Source organism: Globicephala melas, chromosome 6, assembly GCF_963455315.2.
Source record: "Globicephala melas chromosome 6, mGloMel1.2, whole genome shotgun sequence".
NCBI lineage: Eukaryota > Metazoa > Chordata > Mammalia > Artiodactyla > Delphinidae > Globicephala > Globicephala melas.
The window spans coordinates 24,514,115-24,541,943 of NC_083319.1; the positions used below are offsets into that span (position 1 = coordinate 24,514,115).

Below are 27,829 nucleotides of genomic sequence, written 5' to 3' on the forward strand. Positions count from 1 at the left end.
CACCTTATATCTTAGCTGGCTGTAATGTGAATAGACCCCCCCCCCGCCCCAACTTTTTTGCTTATGTATTGAACATCTTAAATGACTTGATTTACAGAGATATTGCGGGGTGCATTCCAGACTACCCCAGTAAAGCGAATATTGCAAATAAAGCAAGTCACATGATTTTCTTTGGGATCCCAGTGCATATAAAATTTGTTTACACTATACTGTAGTCTATTAAGTGTGTAGTAGCATTATGTCTAAAAAACTGTAAACTTTAATTAAAAATACTTTATTGCTAAAAAATGCTATCATCTAAGCCTTCAGTGAGTTGTAGTAGTAACATCAAAGATCATTGATCACAAATCACCATGGCAAATACCATAATTAAAGTTTGAAATATTGGGTGAATTACCAAAATGTGATACAGAGACACAGAATAAGCAAATGCTTTTGGAAAAAATGGTGCCAATAGACTTGCTCGATGTAGGGTTGCCTCAAACCTTCACTTTGTAAAAAAAAAAAACAACACATTATCTGCAAAGCACAGTAAATTGGAAATGAGGAGAATAAAACAAGGTCTGCTGTATTTTAAATTTTAAATGAAACATCTAACCCTCAGTATTATCTCTTGAAAATAAATCTTTATTTAGGTGCCTCTTATTCCAAGCCTTAGGTATAAGGCTTGTGATAGGAAAATTCTACCCTGGCTTAAAAACAAAATTTGACTTTTGTAATGTTGTTATATATAACGTGTCTGTGAATATTCCACATTTTATATGTTAAAAATACCCAGACATAAATTTAGATATTCATACTTTCCAAATAAAATATCTTTTATGTTAACATATTTCAGGATATGACTTTTCTAAAAAAAATTGAGGCTCCTAAGTTATTTTCAGAAATCATAACTTGTGAATACAAATCCGGTCTTAATTCTGAAATTATTTTATTTATCTTGCCTAGTCAAATATGTATTAACTGAGCTTTTACCACATGCCATACACTGTTAGGTTTTGGAGATAAAAAGAAGAGTAATACAGCACTAGCTCTTTCCTCAGGAAACTGTATCAAGAGCTAGATGTAGAGTTAGTTTCTGATTGTGAAACTTTTCAGTTTCATTGGTTTTAGAACTTACATTCAAAATATGACCTCTGACCTTCCATATCTTAGAAACCTGTTATTACTTTTTTTAATCTCTGCATTGTCTTTGATGCTTTGGTAGCATGCACTGAAAATTAACTCTTCCGTTTGAAGCTGTAATTGCCAAGATAAAAGATGCACTTTTTATCTTTGAGTTCACTGTAGCATTGATCTCTTAATGACAGTGTACTTCATGAAAGATAAGGAGATGCAAGCTTACAATCACTGAGTGGAAAATGTTTTAGAAGGCATGTTGTTTTAACCACCATTTTTTTGCTCTTGGATGTTTAACTCACTGTTTGGAGAACATAATTCATATTTAAATTAAGAGTAACTTATTCAGCAATGCTCATGTTGGAGCTGAGGGGTGCAATGTGGTATTTCAGTCGTCAGTCTGATTGTATTTTTGAAATGTTAAATGGTAGCTTGGCATGGCAGGAATTCTAGAAATCTATCAGAATTATATAATCTCAAAACAAAAATTTTTATAAATGTAGGATTATTTGTGATTGTGAAAGATGAGAGGAGTTATACTCAAAATAGAACGTCAAGTAGCATTTAGGGAAAGCATAATTTTAATTATTGATTAAGGAATAACCATTACTTTAATGATTATTCTTTATTTACAGTCATTTACAATTTGTCATAAAGCTTATGTTTTAAAAAGAATAGAAATGTCAAGTGGAATATCAGATGTTTGAAAGTATTTTATTATGAAATATTTCAAATATAAAGAAATAAGAAGAGCACCCACATGCCTATCTTCCAGCATGACAAAATATTACCTATGCAGTTGAAGCCTATTGTGTGCCCCTCCCTGCTTGTGCATCCACTTCCCAACCGTTTTGCCCCCAGGGTAACTATTATTCTGAATTAGTATTTATTATTACCTTAACATTAGATTTTATTCTTACTGCTTTTATAACCCTAGTGACATTAAACGGAAAAAATAGTTTGAATGCAATTCCCATTTTAATTTGCTCCTATTTTATCTGTATAATTCAGGACATACCTGTACTGTAAGAGTCATACTTTTTCTAAAGTCATCTATATTTGCTAATTGACAGTAAAATTTCATGAGATTTGAGGTCACTAATGGATTGTCATTATTTTGTTTAGAATTTTTATCAGATTGTAAATTATAATTTGAAAGGTAAATATACCACAGTATGAGAATCCAAGCATAGATACTGTTTACATTCAAACTGACTGCCTTTTCTTAGATATGACAATAATAAACTCTTTCTGTAAACAACAATTGTAATTAATATTGTTACTTAACTTTCTAAAGTGGTTTAAAGCTTTCCCTGCTTTAATCATTATGCCATAGTTTGCTTTGCAATGCTGAATATCTTGTCTTCATGATGTTTGAATACATATGTGTTTTTATTAAGTTGTGTTTGAAAGATAACTAATTCTCTTTTTCGTTTCTGTGCAGATGATCATCTGGCTGGAGAAGATGTTAGACAAAATAATTAGCATTTTCATCATATTTTTGTTAGTGATAGGAACCCTTCTTTTAGCCCTACTCCTGACTGCAAAGGTAGAGTACAACAATACTGTTATCATTAATAAACTCTTAATTGTTAGAATTTGTCATGTAGGTAAGAAGCTAGCAGATGCAGGCATGGGAAATATTACTTTGCTTATAAGTATGTATAACAGTTAAAGTATTTATGATTTTTGTATTACTAGTTTTGCCATGAATTTGCCTAATATATTTTTTAATGTGCATTTTTATTTATTTCATAAAATTCCTCTGAGGTAAATGCAGATGAAAAATTAAGATACTGAGGAAAAAGTGGCTTCTTCTGTCAATAGGAGAACTATGATCTGATCTCATGACTTCTAGTGTAGATCCTGTTTCCTAGATCAGAATTCAATTCCTTTCCTTCATGTCTCATTGGTTTTTCTGCTGATTTACCATTAGGATATTTCTCGCTTTCCAGATCCTTCCAGCTTGCATTTCCTCTCCCCCTTCTTAGTTTGCATTGCTGTAACAGAAAACCATAGACTGAGTGCCTTAAACAACTGGCATTTCTCACAGTTCTGGAGGCTGGAAGTCCCAAATGAAGGTGCCAGCATGGTCAAGTTCTTGGTAAAGGTCCTCTTCCTGGTTTATACATGGCTGTTTTCTCCTTGTGTCCTCACATGGTGGGGAGAAAGAACATGTGTCTCTTCTTATAAGGGCACTAATCCCATCATGAGAGCTCCACTCTCATGACCTAATTACTTCCCAAAGGCCCTACCTCACATTGCTTGTTAGGATTTCAACATATGAATTTCGGGAGGATACAAAAATTTAGTCCATATCACCCCTCTTTCATCAAAGAAAATCATTCTCCAAAGTGCAGCTAAAATTTTCTCTGTAGTGTTGTATCTTATGGACTATTTAAAAAACTTTTATAATCTATATAAATCTTTATATTGACTCTGCTCAACTCTGCATCCCAGATTTTTATATGTTTTCCAGGAATTGTGAAGCTTACATGAAATCATGGATATGAAAAATTTTCCTGTAGCGCTGTAGAGATATGGTAGTACCTGTTATCAGTAGATAATCTAATATGCAGCAATTTACTAAAGGATTACACTGTTTCCTGCTATTTGACTTTCTACTTGCCAGTCCTATTTCTCAGTCATTCTTAGCTTCAGTATTCCCTGATCTTATCAACCTGCTCTCTCTGTACCTGTTTCAGTTTCAATGCAGTTTTTATCTGTTCTTTAGATTTTAATCGTGTATAGTCACTTATTTAGACTCTGCAGCCTTGTTTAGAGACCTTTCTTTGTTTTTGTCATATTTCACCTAAACCTGCCACTGCACGAGTTCCTAGTTCTTAGAGAAATCTTTCACCAGTATGGTCTTCCGTTTTCCGTTTTTCTCTTTTTCCTCTCTCTTCTTCTGTTCCACTCTCCCTTCTTCATCCCTTTGAGTAGGGTCTTCTTGCCTGCCCATCTCAATTGTTCATCTTTCAAGTTCTTTTTCTTTGTTCATCCCATGCTTCAGTGAGCTTTTGCTTCCCTGAACTTTCATAACAAGTATTACTGAACCACTTCATTGTGGTCTAGAACTCATGCAAACTGAGCTTTTGAAGGAAATTTACTGGTTATCTAGTTCATTCTCCCAACCAATAAAAGGATAATTCTCTAAAACACCACGACAGTATCCGTTTGAATGTCTAATAGACATCTCAGATGTAACATGTCAAAACTGAATTCCAGACCTCCCTTGCTTGTCTGTTCTCTCACAGTCTTCCCATTTTGGTAAGTGACAGCTTCATTCTGTTTGCTCAGGTGAAAAGCCTCAGGGTCATTCTTGACTACTTTTTTTCTCTTATATCCACAGCCAGTCTGTCAGAAAATCCTTTTTGCCTCCATTTTCCTGATATATCTTGGGGTAATAGCAGGGTGAGGATGTCAGGTAATTCCTTTCTACCTAAAGCAAGAATAAAATGGTATAAAAATGACTATAAACACCATATCAGGGCATTGGAAAATGACCAGTTAGGCAATAATTTGAGGAGTATTTGCTCATGAAAAACTGCTACCACATCTGGTAAAAACACGTAGTTTGTGGCTTTCTTGCTTGGAGTTCCCTATCCTCATCTGCCTGGTGTGAGCAGCAAAAACCTGCAGTTTTTCTTATGGGAGGTGGTGGATTTGGTTTGGGGCTGGCAACAGAGAAGCTGTGAATTAAAGGGGGGAGATTCTGGAAGCAAGAGAGCCATAGAAGGGCTGAGATTAATAAATCACACATTCTAGACTGGTATATGTGAGACCTCAAGGAGTCCTGTGAATATTGAAAACCTGGGAGGTTTGCAAATTTGTTGTGCCTTTGATTGTATTTCTCAACTCTCACACATCTCAGGCTGCAGAGGATGAAGCTTCCTAGTGTGAAGTGTCTGAGCATAACTTCTGCCAAAATTATTTGCTGTCTGTTAAGCTATTCACATCTAGGGGAAACCCTTAGGCTTTTCAAAAAATAAAAGACATTGAGCAGAGACATTAATGACAGGGAAGACAGACTTCGCAGTTTGATTACAGATAAGTTATTTGCTTACTGAAACAAAATAACAGCTTTCAGAGGTATAGAACATAATCCAGAGTTGCTACAACACATTTTTTAAAAAATGTATTTCATTTATTTATTTGACTGCACCATGTCTTAGTTGCAGCAGGCGCGCTTCTTAGTTGTGGCATGTGGGCTCCTTAGTTGCAGCAGGTGAACTCCTTCGTTGCGGCCAGTGGGCTCCTTAGTTGTGGCATGTGAACTCTTAGTTGTGGCATGCATGTGAGATCTAGTTCCCTGACCAGGGATTGAACCTGGGTCCCCTGCATTGGGAGCACGGAGTCTTAACCACTGCACTACCAGGGAAGTCCCTACAACTCATTTTTTTACATCCAATTTTTAACCAAAAATTACTAGACATACAAAGAAACAGAAAAATGTGACTCAAGGGGAAAAAAACCCAAAGAATTAGACACTTAAGTGGTCCACATGTTGGATTTAGCAGACAAAGAATTCAAAGCTGCTATTGTAAATATGTTCAAAGAATTAAAGGAAAGTATGCTAATAATGAGTAAGCAAATGCAGACTCAACAGAGAAATGGAGACTATAAAACAGAACCAAATAGAAATCCTAGACTGAACTGAAACTGAAAAGAACAATAACAAACGAAAAATCACTAGATAGGCTCAACAGCAGATTTGCAATCCAGAAAAAGGAAACTAGTGAATTTGAAGAAAGATCAGTAGAAGCATACAATCGGAAGAACAAAAATTTTAAAAATATTGGAGCCTCAGAGATCTGTGGGACAATATCAACGTTTCTGTTAGAACCTAACAGACACGTAATTGGAATCTGAGAAAGTGAGAAGAAAAAAAAAGTTGAAAAATACTTGAATAAATAATGGTCAAAAACTTCCCAAGTTTCATGAAAAGCATTAACAGATCCAAGAAGCCTGACAAACCTTGAGTAGAATAAATACACAGAAACAAAAAATCACACCTAGAAACATCATAGTCAAGCTACTAAAAGCCAAACAGAGAGAGAAAGAATCTTGAAGGAAGCCAGAGAAAAATTACACATCACACACTGGAGAACAACAAAACAATGAGTTAATTCTCATAATAAACAGTGAATCCGAGGAGGCATTGGAATGACATGTTCAAAGTCTTGGGGAAAAAAGAAGTGGTCAACTAAGGATTTTATAATCAGTGAAACAATTCTTTAAAAGTAAAGGCAAGATAAAAACGTTTCTAGATAAAGTGAAACTGAGAATTTGTTAATAAAGAGACCTGCACTATAAGAAATGCTAAAGGAGTTCCCTCAGACTGAAGAGAAATTACTCTAAAAATAACTCTATCCAAAGGGAGAAATGAAGAGCACTTGGTAAATATATAAGTATATATAAAAGTTATATTCTTCCCTCTCCTTCAGTTTGTTTGGACAACATGTGCCTATTTAAAGAAAAATTATAACACTATTGTAGAGTTTATAGTATATGTAGATAAGTTATGTATGTATAACCGTAGCATAAAGCAGAGGACTGGGAAATGGAACTAAACTGGTATGAATTTCCTATAGATATTTTACTGGAAGTAAGTCAATACTAACTTGAAATAACTTGTGATAAATTAAAGGTATGATAAGGTTAAGATAAACAGCAACTACTACATAATGCAAATTTTAGGGGAAATAAAACAGTATACTAAAAAAATAATTACTTACCACAAAAGAAGGCAATAAAAGAGGAATAGTAGAGATGGGACAGATAGCAGATAGCAAAATGGCAGATCTGTGTCCAGTCATATCAGTGCTTATATTAAATATGAGGCAACTAAACAAAAGGCAGATTTTCAGACTGTATACGAAAAAGCAAGTTCCAACTAAATGGTATCTATAAGTGATATACTTTAAATTCAGAACCAAAAAGATTGATAGTAAAAGGATGAAAAAATATATACGAAGCAAACTGTAAACATAAGAGATGTGGAGTGATTATATTAATATCAAACAATGTAGTTAAAACAAATATTACTGGAGACAAATGAGGACTTTTCATAATGATAAGTTAATACTGCAGTAAGATAAAAAAATTACAAATGTGTGTTCTAACACTAGAGCTCTAAAACACATGAAGCAGGGACTTCCCGTGTGGTCCAGTGGGTAAAACTTTGTGCTTCCATTGCAGGGGGCCCAGCTTCAAACCCTGGTCAAGGAACTAGATCCCGCATGCATGCCGTAACTAAGAGTTCGCATGCTGCAACTAAGAAGTCCGCATACCTCAAAAGATCCCACGTGCTGCAACTAAGACCTGGTGCAGCCCAAAAAAAAAAAAAAACTTAAAAAATAAAATACATGAAGCAAAATGTTCAGAATTAAAAGGAAAAATAGGTAAATCAATGATTATAGTTGGGAATTCATTAATACTCTTCTTGGAATAGTTGACAGAATAAGTAGATATAAAATTTGTAAGGATATAAAACATTGAAAAACATTGTCAAGGTATTTGACCTAATTGACAAGAGCAGAATCATGTTCTTTTCAAGTAAACATGGAATACTGACCAAGATCAACCATGTGCTCAATACATTTAATACATTTATTTATTTTTCAATTTTACTTTATTTTCTTATACAGCAGGTTCTTATTAGTTATTTTATACATATTAGTGTATATATGTGAATCCCTATCTCCCAATTCATCCCCCCGCCCCGCCACCTTCCCCACTTGGTGTCCATACATTTGTTCTCTACATCTGTGTCTCTATTTCTGCCTTGCAAACCGGTTCATCTTTACCATTTTTCTAGATTCCACATATATGTGTTAATATACGATATTTGTTTTTCTCTTTCTGACTTACTTCACTCTGTATGACAGTCCCTAGGTCCATCCACATCTCTGCAAATGACCCAATTTCATTCCCTTTTATGACTGAGTAATATTCCATTGTATATATGTACCACATCTTCTTTATCCATTCGTCTGTCAGTGGGCATTTAGGTTGCTTCCAAGACCTGGCTATTGTAAATAGTGCTGCAGTGAACATTGGGGTGTATGTGTCTTTTTGAATTATGGTTTTCTCTTGGTATATGCCCAGTAGTGGGATTTCTGGGTCATATGGTAGTTCTATTTTTAGTTTTTTAAGGAAACTCCATACTGTTCTCCATAGTGGCTGTATCAATTTACATTCCCACCAACAGTGCAGGAGGGTTCCCTTTTCTCCACATCCTCTCCAGCATTTGTTGTTTGTAGATTTTCTGATGATGCCCATTCTAACCAGTGTGAGGTGATACCTCATTGTAGTTTTGATTGGCATTTCTCTAATAATTAGTGATGTTGAGCAGCTTTTCAAGTGCCTCTTGACCATCTGTATGTCTTCTTTGGAGAAATGTCTATTTAGATCTTCTGCCCATTTTTTTGACTGGGTTTGTTTTTTTTTTTAATATTGAGCTGCATGAGCTGTTTGTATATTTTGGAGATTAATCCTTTGTCCATTGATTCGTTTGCAAATATTTTCTCCCATTCTGAGGGGTTGTCTTTTCATCTTGTTTATAGTTTCCTTTGCTGTGCAAAAGCTTTTAAGTTTCATTAGGTCCCATTTGTTTATTTTTGGTTTTATTTCCATTACTCTAGGAGGTGAGTCAAAAAAGATCTTGCTGTGATTTATGTCAAAGCATGTTTTTCCTATGTTTTCCTCTGAGTTTTATAGTGTCCGGTCTTACATTTAGGTCTTTAATCCATTTTGAGTTTATTTTTGTGTATGGTGTTAGGGAATGTTCTAATTTCATTCTTTTACATGTAGCTGTCCAGTTTTCCCAGTGCCACCTGTTGAAGAGACTGTGTTTTTTCCATTGTATATCCTTGCCTCCTTTGTCATAGATTAGTTGACTGTAGGTGTGTGGGTTTATCGCTGGGCTTTCTATGCTGTTCCATTGATCTATATTTCTGTTTTTGTGCCAGTTACCATATTGTCTTGATTACTGTAACTTTGGAGTATAGTCTGAAGTCAGGGGGTCTGATTGCTCCAGCTCCGTGTTTCTTTCTCAAGATTGCTTTGGCTATTCAGGGTCATTTATGTCTCCATACAAATTTTAAGATTTTTTTGTTCTAGTTCTCTAAAACATGCCATTGGTAATTTGATAGGGATTGCATTGAATCTGTAGATTGCTTTGGGTAGTAGAGTCATTTTCACAGTGTTGCTTCTTCTAATCCAAGAACATGGTATATCTCTCCATCTATTTGTGTCACCTTTGATTTCTTTCATCAGTGTCTTATAGTTTTCTGAGTACAGGTCTTTTACTTCCTTAGGTAGGTTTATTCCTAGGTATTTTATTCTTTTTGTTGTGATGGTGAATTGGATTGTTTCCTTAATTTCTCTCTGATCTTTCATTGTTAGTGTATAGGAATGCAAGAGATTTCTGTGTATTAATTTTATATCCTGCAACTTTACCAAATTCATTGATTAGCTCTAGTAGTTTTCTGGTAGCATCTTTAGGATTCTTTATGTATAGTATCATGTCATCTGCAAACAGTGACAGTTTTACTCTTCCAATTTGTATTCCTTTTATTTCTTTTTCTTCTCTGATTGCTGTGGCTAGGACTTCCAGAACTACGTTAAATAATAGTGGTGAGAGTGGACATCCTTGTCTTGTTCCTGATCTTAGAGGAAATGATTTCCATTTTTCATCATTGAGAGTGATGTTTACTGTGGGTTTGTCATATATGGCTTTTGTTATGTTGAGGTAGGTTCCCTCTATGCCCACTTTCTGGTGAGTTTTTATTATAAATGTGTATTGAATTTTGTCAAAAGCTTTTTCTGCATCTATTGAGATGATTGAAGGTCTTTATCCTTCAATTTGATAATATGGTGTACCACATTTATTGATTTGCATATATTGAAGAATCCTTGCATCCCTGGGATAAATCCTACTTGATCATGGTGTATGATCGTTTTAATGCGTTGTTGGATTCTGTTTGCTAGTATTTTGTTGAGGATTCTTGCATCTATATTCATCAGTGATAGTGGTCTGTAATTTTCCTTTTTTTTTTTATGGTATCTTTGTCTGGTTTTGGTATCAGGGTTATGGTGGCCTCATAGAATGAGTTTGGGAGTGTTCCTTCCTCTGCAATTTTTGGAAGAGTTTGAGAAGGATGGGTGTTAATTGATAGAATTCACCTGTGAAGCCATCTGGTCCTGGGCTTTTGTTTGTTGGAAGATTTTTAATCACAATTTCAATTTCATTACTTGTGATTGGTCTGTTCATATTTTCTGTTATTTCCTGCTTCAGTCTTGGAAGGTTATACCTTTCTCAGAATTTATTCATTTCTTCCAGGTTTTCCATTTTATTGGCATAGAGTTGCTTATAGAAGTCTCTTAATGATGCTTTGTATTTCTGTGGTGTCCATTGTAACTTCTCCTTTTTCATTTCTAATTTTATTGATTTGAGTCCTCTCCCTCTTTTTCTTGGTGAGTCTGGCTAAAGGTTTATCAATTTTGTTTTCAAAGAACTAGCTTTTAGTTTTATTGATCTTTGCTATTGTTTTCTTTGTTTCTATTTCATTTATTTCTGCTCTGATCTTTATGATTTCTTTCCTTCTGCTAACTTTGGGTTTTGTTTGTTCTTCTTTCTCTAGTTCCTCTAGATGTAAGGTTAGATTGTTTATTTGAAATTTTTCTTGTTTCTTGAGGTAGGATTGTATTGCTATAAACTTCCCTCTTAGAACTGCTTTTGCTGCATCCCATAAATTTTGGATCGTCCTGTTTTCATTGTCATTTGTTTCTAGGTATGTTTTGATTTCCTCTTTGATTTCTTCAGTGATCTCTTGGTTATCTAGTAACGTATTGTTTAGCCTCCATGTGTTTGTGTTTTTTACGTTTTTATCCCTGTAATTGATTTCTAATCTCAGCATTGTGGTCGAAAAGTTGCTTGTTATGATTTCAATTGTCTTAAATTTACCGAGACTTGATTTGTGGCCCAAGATATGATCTGTCCTGGAGAATGTTCCGTGTGCAGTTGAGAAAAAAGTGTAATCTGCTGTTTTTGGATGGCATGTCCTATAAATATCAATTAAATCTGTCTGATCTGTTGTGTCATTTAAAGCTTGTGTTTCCTTATTAATTTTCTGTTTGGATGATCTGTCCATTGGTGTAAGTTAAAGGAGGTGTTAAAGTCCCCCACTATTATTGTGTTACTGTTGATTTCCTCTTTTATAGCTGTTAGCACTTGCCTTATGTACTGAGGTGCTCCTATGTTGGGTGCAGATATATTTATAATTGTTTTATCTTCTTCTTGGATTGGTCCTTTGACCATTATGCAGTTTCCTTCCTTATCTCTTGTAACATTCTTTATTTTAATGTCTATGTTATCTGACATGAGTATTGCTACTCCAGCTTTCTTCTGATTTCCATTTGCATGGAATATCTTCTTCCATCCCCTCACTTTCAGTCTGTATGTGTCCCTAGGTCTGAAGTGGGTCTCTTGTAGACAGCATGTATATGGATCTTGTTTTTGTATCCATTCAGCAAGCCTGTGTCTTTTGGTTGAAGCATTTAATCCATTTACATTTAAGGTAATTATTGATATGTATGTTCCTATTACCATTTTCTTAATTGTTTTGGGTTTGTTTTTGTAGGTCCTTTTCTTCTCTTGTGTTTCCCAGTAAGAGCAGTTCCTTTAGCATTTGTTGTAAAGCTGGTTTGGTGGTGCTGAATTCTCTTAGCTTTTGCTTGTCTGTAAAGCTTTTGATTTCTCCGTCAAATCTGAATGAGATCCTTGCTAGGTAGAGTAATCTTGGCTGTAGTTTTTTCCCTTTCATCACCCTAAGTATATTGTGCCACTCCCTTCTGGCTTGTAGAGTTTCTGCTGAGAAATCAGCTGTTAAGCATATGGGAGTTCCCTTGTATGTTATTTGTCATTTTTCCCTTGTTGCTTTTAATAATTTTTCTTTGTATTTAATTTTTGTCAGTTTGATTACTCTGTGTCTCAGCGTGTTTCTCCTTGGGTTTATCCTGCCTGGGACTCTCTGCACTTCCTGGACTTGGGTGGCTATTTCCTTTCCCACGTTAGGGAAGTTTTCAACTATAATCGCTTCAGATATTTTCTCTGGACCTTTCTCTCTCTCTTCTCCTTCTGGGACCCCTATAATGCAAACGTTGTTGCGTTTAATGTTGTCCCAGAGGTCTCTTAGGCTGTCTTCATTTCTTTTCATTCTTTTTCCTTTATTCTGTTCCGTGGCAGTGAATTCCATCATTCTGTCTTCCAGGTCCATTCTTCTGCCTCAGTTATTCTGCTATTGATTCTTTCTAGTGTATTTTTCATTTCAGTTATTGTGTTGTTCATCTCTGTTTGTTCTTTAATTCTTCTAGGTCCTTGTTAAACGTTTCTTGCATCTTCTCGATCTTTGCCTCCATTCTGTTTCCAAGGTCCTGAATCATCTTCACTATCATTATTCTGTGTTCTTTTTCTGAAAGGTTGCCTATTTCCACTTCATTTAGTTGTTTTTCTGTGGTTTTATCTTGTTCCTTCATCTGGTACATAGTCCTCTGCCTTTTCATTTTGTCTATCTTCCTGTGATTGTGGTTTTCGTTCCACAGGCTGCAGGATTGTAGTTCTTGCTTCTACTGTCTTCCCTCTGGTGGATGAGGTTATCTAAGAGGCTTGTGCAAGCTTCATGATGGGAGGGAGTGGTGGTGGATAGAGCTGGGTGTTGCACTGGCAGGCAGAGCTGAGTAAAACTTTAATCTGATTGTCTGCTCATGGGTGGGGTTGGGTTCCCTCCCTGTTGGTTGTTTGGCCTGAGGCGACCCAGCACTGGAGCCTACCGGGCTCTTTGGTGGGGCCAATGGCAGACTCTGGGAGGGCTCACACCAAGGAGTACTTCCCAGAGCTTCTGCTACCAGTGTCCTTGTCCCCTTAGTGAGCCACAGCCGCCCCCTGCCTCTGCAAGAGACCCTCCAACACTAGCAGATAGGTCTGGTTCAGTCTTCTATGGGGCCACTGTGCTTTCCCCTGGATCCTGATGAGCACACTACTTTGTGTGTACCTTCCAAGAGTGGAGTCTCTGTTTCCCCCAGTCCTTTCCAAATATTGCAATCAAATCCCGGTAGCCTTCAAAGTCTGGTTCTCTGGGAATTCCTCCTTCTGTTGCTGGACCCTCAGGTTGGGAATCTTGACATGGGGTGAAGAACCTTCACTCTGGTGGGTGGACTTCTGTGGTATAATTGTTCTCCAGTTTGTGAGTCACCCACCCAGTGGTTATGGGATTTGATTTTATTGTGATTCTGCCCCTCCTACCATCTCATTGCGGCTTCTCCTTTGTCTTTGGATGTGGGGTATTTTTTTGGTGAGTTCCATTGTCTTCCTGTCGATGATTGTTCAACAGTTAGCTGTGATTCCAGTGCTCTCACAAGAGGGAGGGAGTGCACGTCCTTCTACTCCACCATCTTGAACCAATCTCCATTTAATACTTTTAAAAATAGTAAAATCATATAGAACATGTTCCTTGACATTGGCTTCTCCTTTTTTATCCCCCTCATTTTTAGGGGATAAATTCTGAGATTCATTTTCACTTGGGTTACTTTACTCACAAACCTTACGCGGTTGATTATTTCCCTGTATGTCTCACATTGCCTTATAATTCTAAAGCCCATGTAGTGTTGATATTGCATATATATATACACACACACACACACACATACATACACTATACACACATACACTTATGTGAACTAAATATATCTATATATTTATGTTGTATATATTTGGAAGTATTTGTATCTATTTACATTTCTCCCCCCATTGTTGAGCTTGAAGATAAGGAGCTGTTCTGCACAATTTATTTCCCATAGTTTGTGTCCTAGGACATTATGGATAGCGGCTATTCAGTGGAGGGCTCTAAGTTAATTGAAACTAAGATGTATAATTACTTGACTCTAAAAGCATTGTTCCAATAATAGTGTAGAAAATAAATGTTAAATTGGGTTTAATTTTTATTGAGATTCTTTTCTCTTCTTATCCATAATACAGGTACATCAAGAGAGTGTACACATGATTGAAGTCACAAGCAATTTGATTAATGAAACTCTAGCAAATCACCCTGAGTGGGCAAAGTAAGAATGTTGTTTTGACAAAAATAGAGATGGTTGGCCAAGGTTCTATGTCTGTTTGCATGAAATGATCTTCATTGATACAGTTACCTTGGAAGAGAAAAGAATTTGCCAAGGCTTTGATGAATGTAGTCATTTTTGCATAAGAATAGCATGTAATGGGATGGTGGGGAGGGGGGAGTTCGTATATTTGAATTGAGATTCACAGTTTTCCATGTGTTTGTGACTTAACTAAGCTTTCACCTACATTGTGTTATGTGTTCCTCAGTAGGTTGAAGAGATTATCCCCATTTCACAGATGAGGATGCAGGATCAAAGGCTAAGGAATTTGTGACAGTCCCCCATGGCACAGTCAGCAGTGTTCCCATATTGTATCGTTTTTGCGGCAGGGTTGCAAACTGTGGCTCAGGGCCAAATCCAGCCACCTGTTCTTATAGAGATTTATTGGAACAACCTATACCCATTCATTTACATGTTGTCTGTAGCTGTTTTAGGGCTACAAAGGCAGACAGAATTGAGTAGTTGTGATACAGATTATATGTTCCGAAAAGCCTAAAGTATTTGTTTACATTCTGGTCCTTTACAGAAGAAATCTGCTAACCCCTGTCTTAGAGGATCTCTTTGTGTACTTGTTTAATTTGGCTTCTGTGAGAGGGTTTTTATGTCTTTGTGGAGAGTGTTCAGCTGGACTATGCTGTTCACCTAATTGAACTTGATGACAAATTACATGACCTTTTTTACTAACGCCAGGGTGGTCACTAATTTATTTTAGGAAATACTCTGCCAGTTTTAAGATTATAAATTGAGATTTAACTTGGTTTTTTCCTTTGACTTGACTTTATTTCTTTATATAAAACCTTCATAGGACATTCCTTGAACTTGGTTTAGAATCATATTTAAATATTCTCAGAAGGATTTCTGTTATATTTCTACCCACTTATCTCCTATTACCCAGAGCATACTCAGTGCTTGTTCTCAATATGTCTGATTAGTTACAAACTGTAGTATATCCATTCAAGGGAATAGTACTTAGCATTAAACAAAAATGAACTGTCAGTTCATGCGGCAACGTGGGTGAATCTCAGAATAATTATGGTGAATGAAAGAAGTCAAGCAGAAGAGAGTCTATATGATATGAGTCCATTTATGTTAAGTTCTAGAAAACACTAATCTAGTGACAGATAGATCAGTGGCTGTGTGTGGATAGGGGTGAGTTCCAGGGAGGGAGTACAGAGGGGCACAGGGAAACTTCTGAGAGTGATAGGTATGTTCATTGTCTTAGTGAAGGATATAAGAAGTAACATTGATCAGATTTTATTCTGTAACAGTCTCCCTCTGTGCTGTGGAGAAAAGGTGGAAGGTGTTCCAAGACTTGAGCCTCTTAGACCAGTTAAAAGCTAGGGTAAAACTAGGTGAGAGGCAGTAAAGCTCTTTAATTGTGGACCGTTGTTGTGGAGTGAACAGGACAGACAGATTTGTAAGATCTTAAGGGGGTCAGTTGGTGATTAATTGGCTATAGGAAAACGAAACCTAGCGTGACTCTAATGTTTCAAGCTTTGGAACTTAGTGGATAATGGTGGATTCACCAAGATAGGAAACAGAGAAGCAGATATGGTGGGAAAACTAATTCACTTACTTTTTACCTGATGAGTTTGAGGTGTTTATGGTAAGTGTCAATAGAGGCATCTAGTAGGCTATTGGTCATGTTGGTGTACAGTTCAGGAGAGTGATCTGGAGTGAAGTTAAAAAATTGGCAGCCTTAATTATCTCCTTAGAAGAGGGCTCTTTTTCTTTGGTGGTCATTCTTCTGTAGTGGAAATAAGTCCAGAGCCCTTCTGTACTGGCTTTCAATTGTAATAGTACTATCTCTACTATTGTTTTGAAGGCACACACAAACTGGGAGCCCCAGATCAGAGTAGTTCAGAAAGTTGGTTTTTTGTTTTTTTTTTTTTTTGCGGTATGCGGGCCTCTCACTGTTGTGGCCTCTCCTGTTGCGGAGCACAGGCTCCAGATGCGCAGGCTCAGTGGCCATGGCTCACAGGCCCAGCCGCTCCGCGGCATGTGGGATCTTCCCGGACTGGGGCACGAACCCGTGTCCCCTGCATCGGCAGGCGGACTCTCAACCACTGCGCCACCAGGGAAACCCAGTTGTTTTTGTTTTTAAATGTGGAAATAATTATAAAGTTCACAGGGACTTGCAAAGAAATGTATAGGGCGGTCCCCTGGACTCTTCGCCCCACCTTCTCTACTGTTGTTGTCATCTTGTATAACTATACAATATCAAAACCAGGAAATCAACATTTCACTAGTTTTACATGCACTTGTGTATGTATACGTGCGTGTATATTATATGTGTTCTCTGCAGTTTTATCATGCTTCCCGTTAGCTATCAACACCATGTCGAGATACAGAACTGTTCCATCACCACAAGGCTCCCTCATGCTACCCCTTTTAGCCACACCTACCCTCTACCTCCTCCTCCAACATATTCCTAACCCTTGGCAACCAGTATTTTGTTCTCCGTATCTATAATATTGTTGTTTGATGAATGATGCATAAATCTAATCATAGAGTATGCAGCCTTGTGAGGTTGGCTTTTTTCACTTAGCATAATTCCCTTGAAGTCCACTGAAGATGTTGTATGTAGCAATAGCAAGTTCCTTTTTATTGCTGAATAATATTCTATGCAAGAAAGAATTTAAAAGCTATTTAGACTCCAGTAATTTGTGGGAGGTCTGATTCTTTTGCAGCAGATTCGGGGGGTGGTCATGAATGAATAGTTTCTTGCAAATCTCAGTACTCAGTGGCTTCTTGTCCTGAAGATGGCGGTTGACCTCGTGGGAAATTCACGTGGGTGCTCTTAGTGGCGGTGATACAGTTAAGAATTGATTAGATATACTGTCTCCCAGGGTGGTACACATTTTGTGTGCCCTGCATAGGTACCTCGACTTCCTGTGGATGTGCTTGGTGAGCTGAAGTATAAATTAGAAAGACTTAGGGTAGGATCAGCCTAGTAGAGCTTCAGAGAAAATGAAGTTGAAGTTGGAACACCTCTTAATTCTTTCCCTGGACAGTACTGTTAGTCTAGAACTCATTTTCTACTTACTACTCACTAGTCTCAAGCCTGCTGATTCTCAGGACCTGCATTAGGAGATGGCACTACGATGGTACTGAACGTCACTTAGCCCTGCCCTTACTTGGGAGGAACCCAGTAGATGAAGCTGTTTTTAATTGGGGCTGTTCTCTTGGTAGGTCATACTGTGATAGAGATTAATCTTTACCCAGGAAGGTGAGGATAGGCCAGTCCTAATTGTAGGAGCTTGGTTTCACCTGAGGGATACCTTTTGACTGAGGCTAGGAGAGTTAGTGATTGGCTGATGTAGTAAATATCTGAAGCAAGAAGCTCAGTTTAGAGGCCGTGGTTGGTATAAGACCAAGGTGTGTCCCAGTTTGTCCCAGCAAAGGTTGCTCAGGTTGTTTCTGGCCCCATGTCTCCTAGAGGGCACTGGTTGTGAGGAGGTCTGGACTGAGCCAAAGCCTTTGACTTGGCCTCACAGCAGCTCCTCTTTATCTGTTGCTCTTCGGACACCTGCATGAATACAGTGGCAAAGTGTTTTCACAGCAGCCAGCAAGATTTTTTTATCAGGCCTAATAGATGTTTGTTAGTCATTAAGAATCTATTCAGATACCTCTGTGAATTTCACACTTTTGAATAATAATACAGGTTATAATTTTCCCCTAAAATGTAGTACCATGTAACTGAAAATATTCAACAATTCTCTTCAAACCACTAATGAATCTATAAATACGGGAGTAATTTAAAAGCTCTTAATTTCTCCCAAGTCACATCTCTATTTAGAGATCCAAATTTCCTGTTCATATTATTATACTATAAGATTATTACATTTGTAAAGTGTGTGATGTCAGTTAATCGGTGTTTAAAAAATTGAGTTCCAAGAGTTTGGTGCAGTGCACTATATTAGTTTTTCATTTTTTCTTTCTTTATTTTAAATTAGTTGGCTTCCTGAGGCTCAGGTAGTCCAAAGAGCCCTTAATTCCGCGGCTAACAATGTGTATCAGTATGGACGAGAATGGATAACCCACAAGGTAAGGGAAGAGCCTCTTTTTGCGGCTTTCTCTTTGCAGGGTCTTCATTGGTAGTGAATTCTTGCTTTGATAAAGCAAAAATGGAGATTCTGTTTAGAACAATTTCTATTTTTGAGATAGGCTTAAATCTGCAAGTCAACAAGCAATATACGATGAAATTAAACATTCTGGATGATCATATTGATTAGTGCTGATAGCCTGAACAATCTGAGAGGTAGGCCTTTTGTTTCATGTTCAAGATAGTTCTGATTCATTATTTGTGCTTTAGAACAGAATGATCACTAAGCTTGAGTGGACAAATAAGGCTTTGTGGAGAAAAAAGTATTAACACATATTATATTTTATTATTTGCTGATAACTGTGCTTGGCAGTTTCCAATTTGTTTCATTTAATCTTTCCAAGAAACTTATTGTAGTCTGAATTATTTTATCCCCTTTATAGATGAGGAAACAGACTTAGCAAAGCTAAGTAAATTCCCTATGGTCATGTAGTAAATTGCAGAGCTTGGTTTCAAACTGAAGAGTAATTCCAAATCCCGTGCTCTTTCTACTGTGGTATGCTAGAAGTGTGTGCCTGGAACTGAGTTTAGTGCTTTAATGTGGCACTTGAGATAAACCTTGAAGGAGTGGAATAATAGGTCCTGGATGAATATAGAGAAGGAAGAGTGTATTTTAAGAAGGGGTATTTATGTGATCCAAGATGTAGAGACAGGAAGCTGAAGCTTAGTGAAGGGGAGATGAAAGACAGAGGAGAAGGCACAGTTATCACAGCTAAGATCAGACTCCATGATATGGATTTGGGATATCTCTTTTTTTTTCCCCCTAGTTTTGCCTGTGGAAATGAAGGTAATTTGAAGTTTTAATGTATTGAAGTAATTAGGATTGTCTAGGGATTGACAAGATTTGTTGCAGTGAGATGTGTGCCAGAAAAAAAGTATTAGTGTGTGATTTCTTGTTTAAAATTCAAAAACAAAATCTCAGAAGAAAAAAGGTATCTTGGAAATGACATTGTACATGCAGTAATCTGCTAACCTGAGGATGGAATTGTGGTCAACTTAAAAGTTAAGAGAAAAATATGTTACTAATCTTCCTGCGTCCATGCCAGATAACCAAATCAACTGTCACATGGAAGTTTTAAAAAATATATTTATTGAATAAATGAAAGTTAAGTACAGTTGACCCTTGAACAATGTGGTGGTTAGAGGCGCTGACCTTCTCTGTGGTCAAAAAACTCCCATATAACTTTACAGTTGGTGCTCATATACCTGGTTCCACATCCTCAGATTCAACCAACCACAGACTGTGGAGCACTGTAGTACATATTTAGTGAAAAAAATCCACATGTAAGTGGACCTGTGCTGTTCCAACCTGTGTTGGTCAAAGGTCCACTGTATGTGGATATGCATCTTAGAACTATCATAGAAGAAAGATCCAGTCATTGCAGAAGCTTTTAGACTTTTATATGTATATATGCCTGACTTATTCTATGGAAAGCATAGCGTTTAATTTTTGAATTATCTGTTCAGGAGAAATTTTTATTCTGGAATTCTTACGTATTTGGGAAAAGGATAAAGAAGGGGAATTTGGATAGCTGGAGAAATGTGCCTTAGATTTTAAAGAAGTAAATTTCAAATTACTTAGAGAAAAGATAGGTTTGAAACCTTTTGCTCAAGAGTCTGAAAGGGAAGACAGCTGAAGAGAGATGATATTGCTACGAAACATTGTAAAATATTTGTGATCCTCCTTTGCAAGACACAGGGATAATATCTAAAAGCAACCATTGAATTTCCATTAACTGATGAATGAATAAATAAAATGTGGTATATCCACATACTGGGATATTATTTGGCCATAAAAAGGAAGGACGAACTGATACATTTTACAACATGGACGAACCTTGAAAACATTAGGCTATGTAAAAGAAGCGGTCATAAAAGACCACATCCATTTATGTAAAATGTGTTGAAGAGGCATATCTACAGAAACAAAGTAGAGTAGTCGTTTTCAGGGGTAGGGAGATTGGGGAGAAATGGGGGATTGATTACTAAAGAGTATGGAGTTTTCTTTTGCGGGGATGAAAATGTTCCAAAATTGATTTTGGTAATTGTTGCATAACTGTGAATGTACTAAAAAACTGTTGAGTTATACACTTAAATGGATGAATTGGAGAACCTTCAAGATGGCGGAGGAGGAAGACGTGGAGGTCCCCTTCCTCTCCACAAATACATGAAAAATACATCTACATGTGGAAGAACTCCTACAGGACACATACTGAATGCTGGCAGAAGACCTCAGACTTCCCAAAAGACAAGAAAATCCCCACATACCTGGCCATGTGGCTGACAGAGTCTTGGTGCCCCGACTAGGTGTCGGGCCTGAGCTTCTGAGGTCGGAGAGCTGAGTTTAGGACATTGGACCACCAGAGACCTCCCTGCACCATGTAATATCAATCGGTGAGAGCTCTCCCAGAGATCTCTGTCTCAACACTGAGATCCAGCTCCACGCAACGGCCAGCAAGCTCCAGTGTTGGATGCCCCATGCCAAACAACTAGCAAGACAGGAACACAACCCCACCCATTAGCAGAGAGGCTGACTAAAATCATACTAAGTTCACAGCACCCCAAAACACAGCACCGGATGCGGCCCTGCCCACCAGAAAGACAAGATCCAGCCCCATCCACCAGAACACAGGTACCAGTCCCCTCCACCAGGAAGCCTACACAAGCCACTGAACGAACCTCACCCACTGGGGGCAGACACCAAAAACAATGGGAACTATGAACCTGCAGCCTGCAAACAGGAGACCCCAAACACAGTAAGTTAAACAAAATGAGAAGACAGAGAAATATGCAGCAGATGAAGGAGCAAGGTAAAAACCCACCAGGCCTAACAAATGAAGAGGAAATAGGCAGTCTACCTGAAAAAGAATTCAGAGTAATGATAGTAAAGATGATCCAAAATCTTGGAAATAGAATGGAGAAAATAAAAGAAACGAAAAAGAAAAAAAACCAAAAAACAAAAAACAAAAGAAACGTTTAACAAGGACCTAGAAGAACTAAAGAGCAAACAAACAATGGTGACCAACACAATAAATGAAATTAAAAATTCTCTAGAAGGAATCAATAGCAGAATAACTGAGGCAGAAGAACGGATAAGTGACCTGGAAGATAAAATAGTGGAAATGACTACCGTGGAGCAGAATAAAGAAAAAAGAATGAAAAGAATTGAGGACAGTCTCAGAGACCTCTGGGACAACATTAAACACACCAACATTTAAATTATAGGGATCCCAGAAGAAGAAGAGAAAAAGAAAGGGTCTGAGAAAATATTTGAAGAGATTATAGTCGAAAACTTCCCTAACATGGGAAAGGAAATAGTCAAGAAAGTCCAAAAAGTACAGAGAGTCCCATACAGGATAAATCCATGGAGAAACATGACAAGACACATATTAATCAAACTATCAAAAATTAAATACAAAGAAAAAATATTAAAAGCAGCAAGGGAAAAGCAACAAATAACATGCAAGGGAATCCCCGTAAGGTTAACAACTGATCTTTCAGCAGAAACTTTGTAAACCAGAAGGGAGTGGCAGGACATATTTAAAGTGATGAAAGGGAAAAACTTACAACCAAGATTACTCTACCCAGCAGGGATCTCATTCAGATTCGATGGAGAAATTAAAACCTTTATACAGACAAGCAAAAGTTAAGAGAATTCAGCAACACCAAACTAGCTTTACAACAAATGCTGAAGGAACTTCTCTAGGCACGAAACACAAGAGAAGGAAAAGACCTACAAAAACAAACCCAAAACAGTTAAGAAAATGGGAATAGGAACATACATATCAATAATTACCTTAAATGTAAATGGATTAAATGCTCCAACCAAAAGACACAGACTGGCTGAATGGATACAAAAACAAGACCCGTATATATCCTGTCTACAAGAGACCCACTTCAGACCTAGGGACACATACAGACTGAAAATGAGGGGATGGGAAAAGATATTCCATGCAAATGGAAATCGAAAGAAAGCTGGAATAGCAATTCTCGTATCAGAAAAAATAGACTTTAAAATAAAGACTATTACAAGAAACAAAGAAGGACACTACATAATGATCAAGGGATCAATCCAAGAAAATATAACAATTGTAAATATCTATGCACCCAACATAGGAGCACCTCAATACTTAAGGCAAAGGTTAACAGCCTTAAAGGGGAAATTGACAGTAACACAATCATAGTAGGGGACTTTAACACCCCACTTTCACCAATGGACAGATCATCCAAAATGAAAATAAATAAGGAAACACAAGCTTTAAATGACACATTAAACAAGATGGACTTAATTGATATTTATAGGACATTCCATCCAAAAACAACAGAATACACTTTTTTTTTAAACGTCTTTATTGGAGTATAATTGCTTTACAATGATGTGTTAATTTCTGCTTTAAAACAAAGTGAATCAGTTATACATATACATATGTCCCCATATCTCTTCCCTCTTGCTTCTCCCGCCCTCCCACACTCCCAATCCCAGCCCTCTACATGGTCACAAAGCACCAAGCTGATCTCCCTGTCCTATGCGGCTGCTTCCCACTAGCTATCTGTTTTACTTTTGGTAGTGTATATATTTCCATGCCACTCTCTCACTTTGTCCCAGCTTACCCTTCCCCCTCCCCATATCCTCAAGTCCATTCTCTAGTAAGTCTACATCTTTATTCCCATTTTGCCCCTAGGTTCTTTGTGAACTTTTTTTTTTTTTTTTTTTTAGATTCCATATATATGTGTTAGCATACAGTATTTGTTTTTCTCTTTCTGATTTACTTCACCCTGAATGACAGTCTCTAGGTCCATCCACCTCACTACAAATAACTCAGTTTCATTTCTTTTTATGGCTGAGTAATATTCCATTGTATATATGTGTCACATCTTCTTTATCCATTCATCTGTTGATGGACTCTTAGGTTGCTTCCATGTCCTGGCTATTATAAATAGAGCTGCAGTGAACATTTTGGTACATGACTCTTTCTGAATTATGGTTTTCTCAGGGTATATGCCCAGTAGTGGGATTTCTGGGTCGTATGGTAGTTCTATTTTTAGTTTTTTAAGGAACCTCCATACTGTCCTCCATAGTGGCTGTATCAATTTACATTCCCACCAACAGTGCAAGAGGGTTCCCTTTTCTCCACACCCCCTCCAACATTTATTGTTTGTAGATTTTTTGATGATGGCCATTCTGACCGGTGTGAGATGATACCTCATTGTAGTTTTGTTTGTTTGTTTGTTTTTGCAGTACGCGGGCCTCTCACTGTTGTGGCCTGTCCCGTTGTAGAGCACAGGCTCCGGACGTGCAGGCTCAGTGGCCAGGGCTCACTGGCCCAGCCGCTCCGCGGCACGTGGGATCTTCCCGGTCCGGGGCACGAACCCATGTCCCCTGCATTGGCAGGCGGACTCTCAACCACTGCACCACCAGGGAAGCCCCTCGTTGTAGTTTTGATTTGCATTTCTCTAATGATTAATGATGTTGAGCATTCTTTCATGTGCTTGTTGGCATTCTGTATATCTTCTTTGGAGAAATGTCTGTTTAGGTCTTCTGCCCATTTTTGGATTGGGTTGTTTGGTGTTTTGATATTGAGCTGCCTGAACTGCTTGTAAATTTTGGAGATTAATCTTTTGTCAGTTGCTTCCTTTGCAAATATCTTCTCCCATTCTGAGGGTTGTCTTCGGTCTTGTTTATGGTTTCCTTTGCTGTGCAAAAGCTTTTAAGTTTCATTAGGTCCCATTTGTTTATTTTTGTTTTTATTTCCATTTCTCTAGGAGGTGGGTCAAAAGGATCTTGCTGTGATTTATGTCATAGAGTGTTCTGCCTATGTTTTCCTCTAAGAGTTTGATGGTGTCTGGCCTTACATTTAGGTCTTTAATCCATTTTGAGTTTATTTTTGTGTATTGTATTAGGCAGTATTGTAATTTCATTCTTTTACGTGTAGCTGTCCAGTTTTCCTAGCACCACGTATTGAAGAGGCTGTCTTTTCTCCACTGTATTTTCTTGCCTCTTTTATCAAAGATAAGGTGACCACATGTGCATGGGTTTATCTCTGGGCTTTCTATCCTGTTCCATTGATCTATATTTGTTTTTGTGCCAGTACCATACTTTGATTACTGTGGCTTTGTACTATAGTCTGAAGTCAGGGAGCCTGATTCCTCCAGCTCCATTTTTCGTTCTCAAGATTGCTTTGGCTATTCGGGGTCTTTTGTGTTTCCATACAAATTGTGAAATTTTTTGTTCTAGTTCTGTGAAAAATGCCAGTGGTAGTTTGATAGGGATTGCATTGAATCTGTAGGTTGCTTTGGGTAATAGAGTCATTTTCACAATGTTGATTTTTCCAATCCAAGAACATGGTATATCTCTCCATCTATTTATATTATCTTTAATTTTTTTCATCAGTGTCTGATAACTTTCTGCATACAGGTCTTTTGTCTCCTTAGGTAGATTTATTCCTAGATATTTTGTTCTTTTTGTTGCAGTGGTAAATGGGAGTGTTTTCTTAATTTCATTTTCAAATTTTTCATCATTAGTGTTCTTAAGTGCTCCTGGAACATTCTCCAGGATAGATCGTATCTTGGGTCAGAAATCAAGCCTTGGTGAATTTAAGAAAATTGAAATCATATCCAGTATCTTTTCCGACCACAGCACTATGAGACTAGACATTGATTACAGGAAAAAAACTGTAAAAAATACAAACACATGGAGGCTAAACAAGATGCTACTAAATAACCAAGAGATCACTGAAAAAATCAAAGAGGAAATCAAAAAATACCTAGAAACAAATGACAATGAAAACACGACGACCCAAAGCCAATGGGATGCAGCGAAAGCAGTTCTAAGAGGGACGTTCATAGCAATACAATCCTACCTCAAGAAACAAGAAAAATCTCAAGTAAACAACCTAAGCTTACACCTAAAGCATTAGCGAAAGAAGAACAAAACTCAGTGTTAGCAGAAGGAAAGAAATTATAAAGATCAGATCAGAAATAAATGAAAAAGAAATGAAGAAAACAATAGCAAAGATGAATAAAACTAAAGGCTGGTTCTTTGAGAAGATAAACAAAATTGATAAACCATTAGCCGGACTCATCAAGAAAAAAGTGAAGACTCAAATCAACAGAATTAGAAATGAAAAAGGAGAAGTAACAGCTGTACTGCAGAAATAAAAAGGATCATGAGAGACTACTACAAGCAACTATATGCCAATAAAATAGACAACCTGGAAGAAATGGACAAATTCTTAGAAAAGCACAACCTTCCGAGACTGAACCAGAAAGAAATAGAAAATATAAACAGACCAATCACAAGCAATGAAATTGAGACTGTGATTAAAAATCTTCCAGCAAACAAAAGCCCAGGACCATATGGCTTCACAGGCAAATTCTATCAAACATTTATAGAAGAGCTCTCCTTCTCAAAACTTCCAAAATATAGCAGAGGGCGGAACACTCCCAGACTCATTCTGTGAGGCCACCATCACCCAGATACCAAAACCAGACAAAGGTGTCACAAAAAAAGAAAACTACTGGCCAATATCACTGATGAACATAGATGCAAAAATTCTCAACAAAATACTTGCAAACAGAATCCAACAGCACATTAAAAGGACCATCTACCGTGATCAAGTAGAGTTAATCCCAGGAATGCAAGGATTATTCATTATACACAAATCAATCAACGTGACACACCATATTAACAAATTGAAGAATAAAAACCATATGATAATTTCACAGATGCAGGAAAAGCTTTCGACAAAATTCAACACCAATTTATGATAAAAACTCTCCCGAAAGTAGGCATAGAGGGAACCTACCTAAACATAATAAAAGCCATATATGACAAACCCACAGCCAACACTGTTCTCAGTGGTGAGGAACTGAAACCACTTCCTCTAAGATCAGGAACAAGTCAAGGTTGCCCACTCTTACCACTGTTATTGAACGTAATTTTGGAAGTTTTAGACACAGCAGTCAGAGAAGGAAAAGAAATAAAAGAAATCCAACTAGGAAAAGAAGAAGTAAAACTGACATTGTTTGCAGATGACATGATACTATACATAGAGAATTCTAAAGATGCTACCAGAAAACTACTAGAGCTAAACAATGAATTTGGTAAAATAGCAGGATTAATGTACAGAAATCTCTTGCATTCCTATACACTAATGATGAAAAATATGAAAGAGAAATTAAGGAAACACTCCCATTTACCATTGTAACAAAAAGAATAAAATACCTAGGAATCTACCTAAGGAGGCAAAAGACCTGTATGCAGAGAACTATAAGACACTGATGAAAGAAATTAAAGATGATACAAACAGATGGAGAGATGTTCTTGGATTGAAAGAATAAACATTGTTCTTGGATTGGAAGAATAAACATTGTGAAAATGACAGTGCTACCCAGAGCAATCTACAGATTCAACGCAATCCGTATCAGACTACCAATGGCATTTTTCACAGAACTAGAACAAAAAATTGCACAATTTGTATGGAAATGCAAAAGACCCTGAATAGCCAAAGCAATGTTGAGAAAAAAAAATTGGAGCTGGAGGAATCAGGCTCCCTGACTTCAGACTATACTACAAAGCTACGGTAATCAAGACAGTATGGTACTGGCACAAAAACAGAAATATAGATCAATGGAACAGGATAGAAAGCCCAGAGATAAACCCATGTACATATGGTCACCTTATCTTTTTCTTTTTTTAAAATTTATTTATTTTTTATTTTTATTTTTGGCTGCGTTGGGTCTTTGTTGCTGTGTATGGGCTTTCTCTGGTTGCGGCGAGTGGGGGCTACTCTTCATTGCTGTGCGTGGGCTTCTCATTGCGGTGGCTTCTCTTGTTGCAGAGCACAGGCTCTAGGCCTGTGTCATACAACATCCTCGCTTTAACTATCCTTTCTACTTGTATTCTCTTTTTAAAATTTGTACCTAGAGATACTGCCCTGATACAGCAAGAGAATAAGTAATGAGTGCATTTCCTGTGTCCCTTCTCTGATGACAAGAATGAAGAAGATGACAGCCAGTGCACAAACATGTCAGGCACTGTTCTAAATGCTGGCGAAAAGCAATAAACCAGAAAGAGTTACAGCTCTCCTAGAGCCTTACATTCCGGGTGAAAGGAGACCAGCATTAAACGTGCAAACAAAAGTTTCAGATCTGAAAGTGCTGTGACCAGAGTAAACAGAGTGATGTGGTAGAGAGTAACTCCAAGTGATGCTTTAGCTAGAATGGCCAGAGAATGCCTCTGAGAAGGTAATGTTTTCACTAAGACTTGAGTGGTGAGAAGGAGGCAATTTATGAAGGTCTTCGAAAAGAATGTTTCAAGTTGAGGGCATAGAAAATTCAGAGGCCCTGAGATGGGAAGGAGCTTGAATGAGGGAAAGGAAGGTCACTGTGGCTGGAATAGGGGATGTGGTGATGAGACAAGCCTTG

General features: G+C 37.4%; 1 protein-coding gene across 2 annotated transcripts in view; it reads left to right on the forward strand.

Annotated features, from left to right (window-relative positions):
* Positions 1-27,829, forward strand: part of TMEM245 (transmembrane protein 245) — a 104,450-nt gene that overhangs the window by 34,445 nt on the left and 42,176 nt on the right. For both annotated transcript variants that reach the window (XM_060300652.2, XM_030859075.3), the window contains 3 exons: positions 2,564-2,668; positions 14,159-14,241; positions 18,255-18,345. In XM_060300652.2, coding sequence (XP_060156635.1) covers positions 2,564-2,668; positions 14,159-14,241; positions 18,255-18,345 — 279 coding nt within the window. The remainder of the gene's footprint in view (positions 1-2,563; positions 2,669-14,158; positions 14,242-18,254; positions 18,346-27,829) is intronic.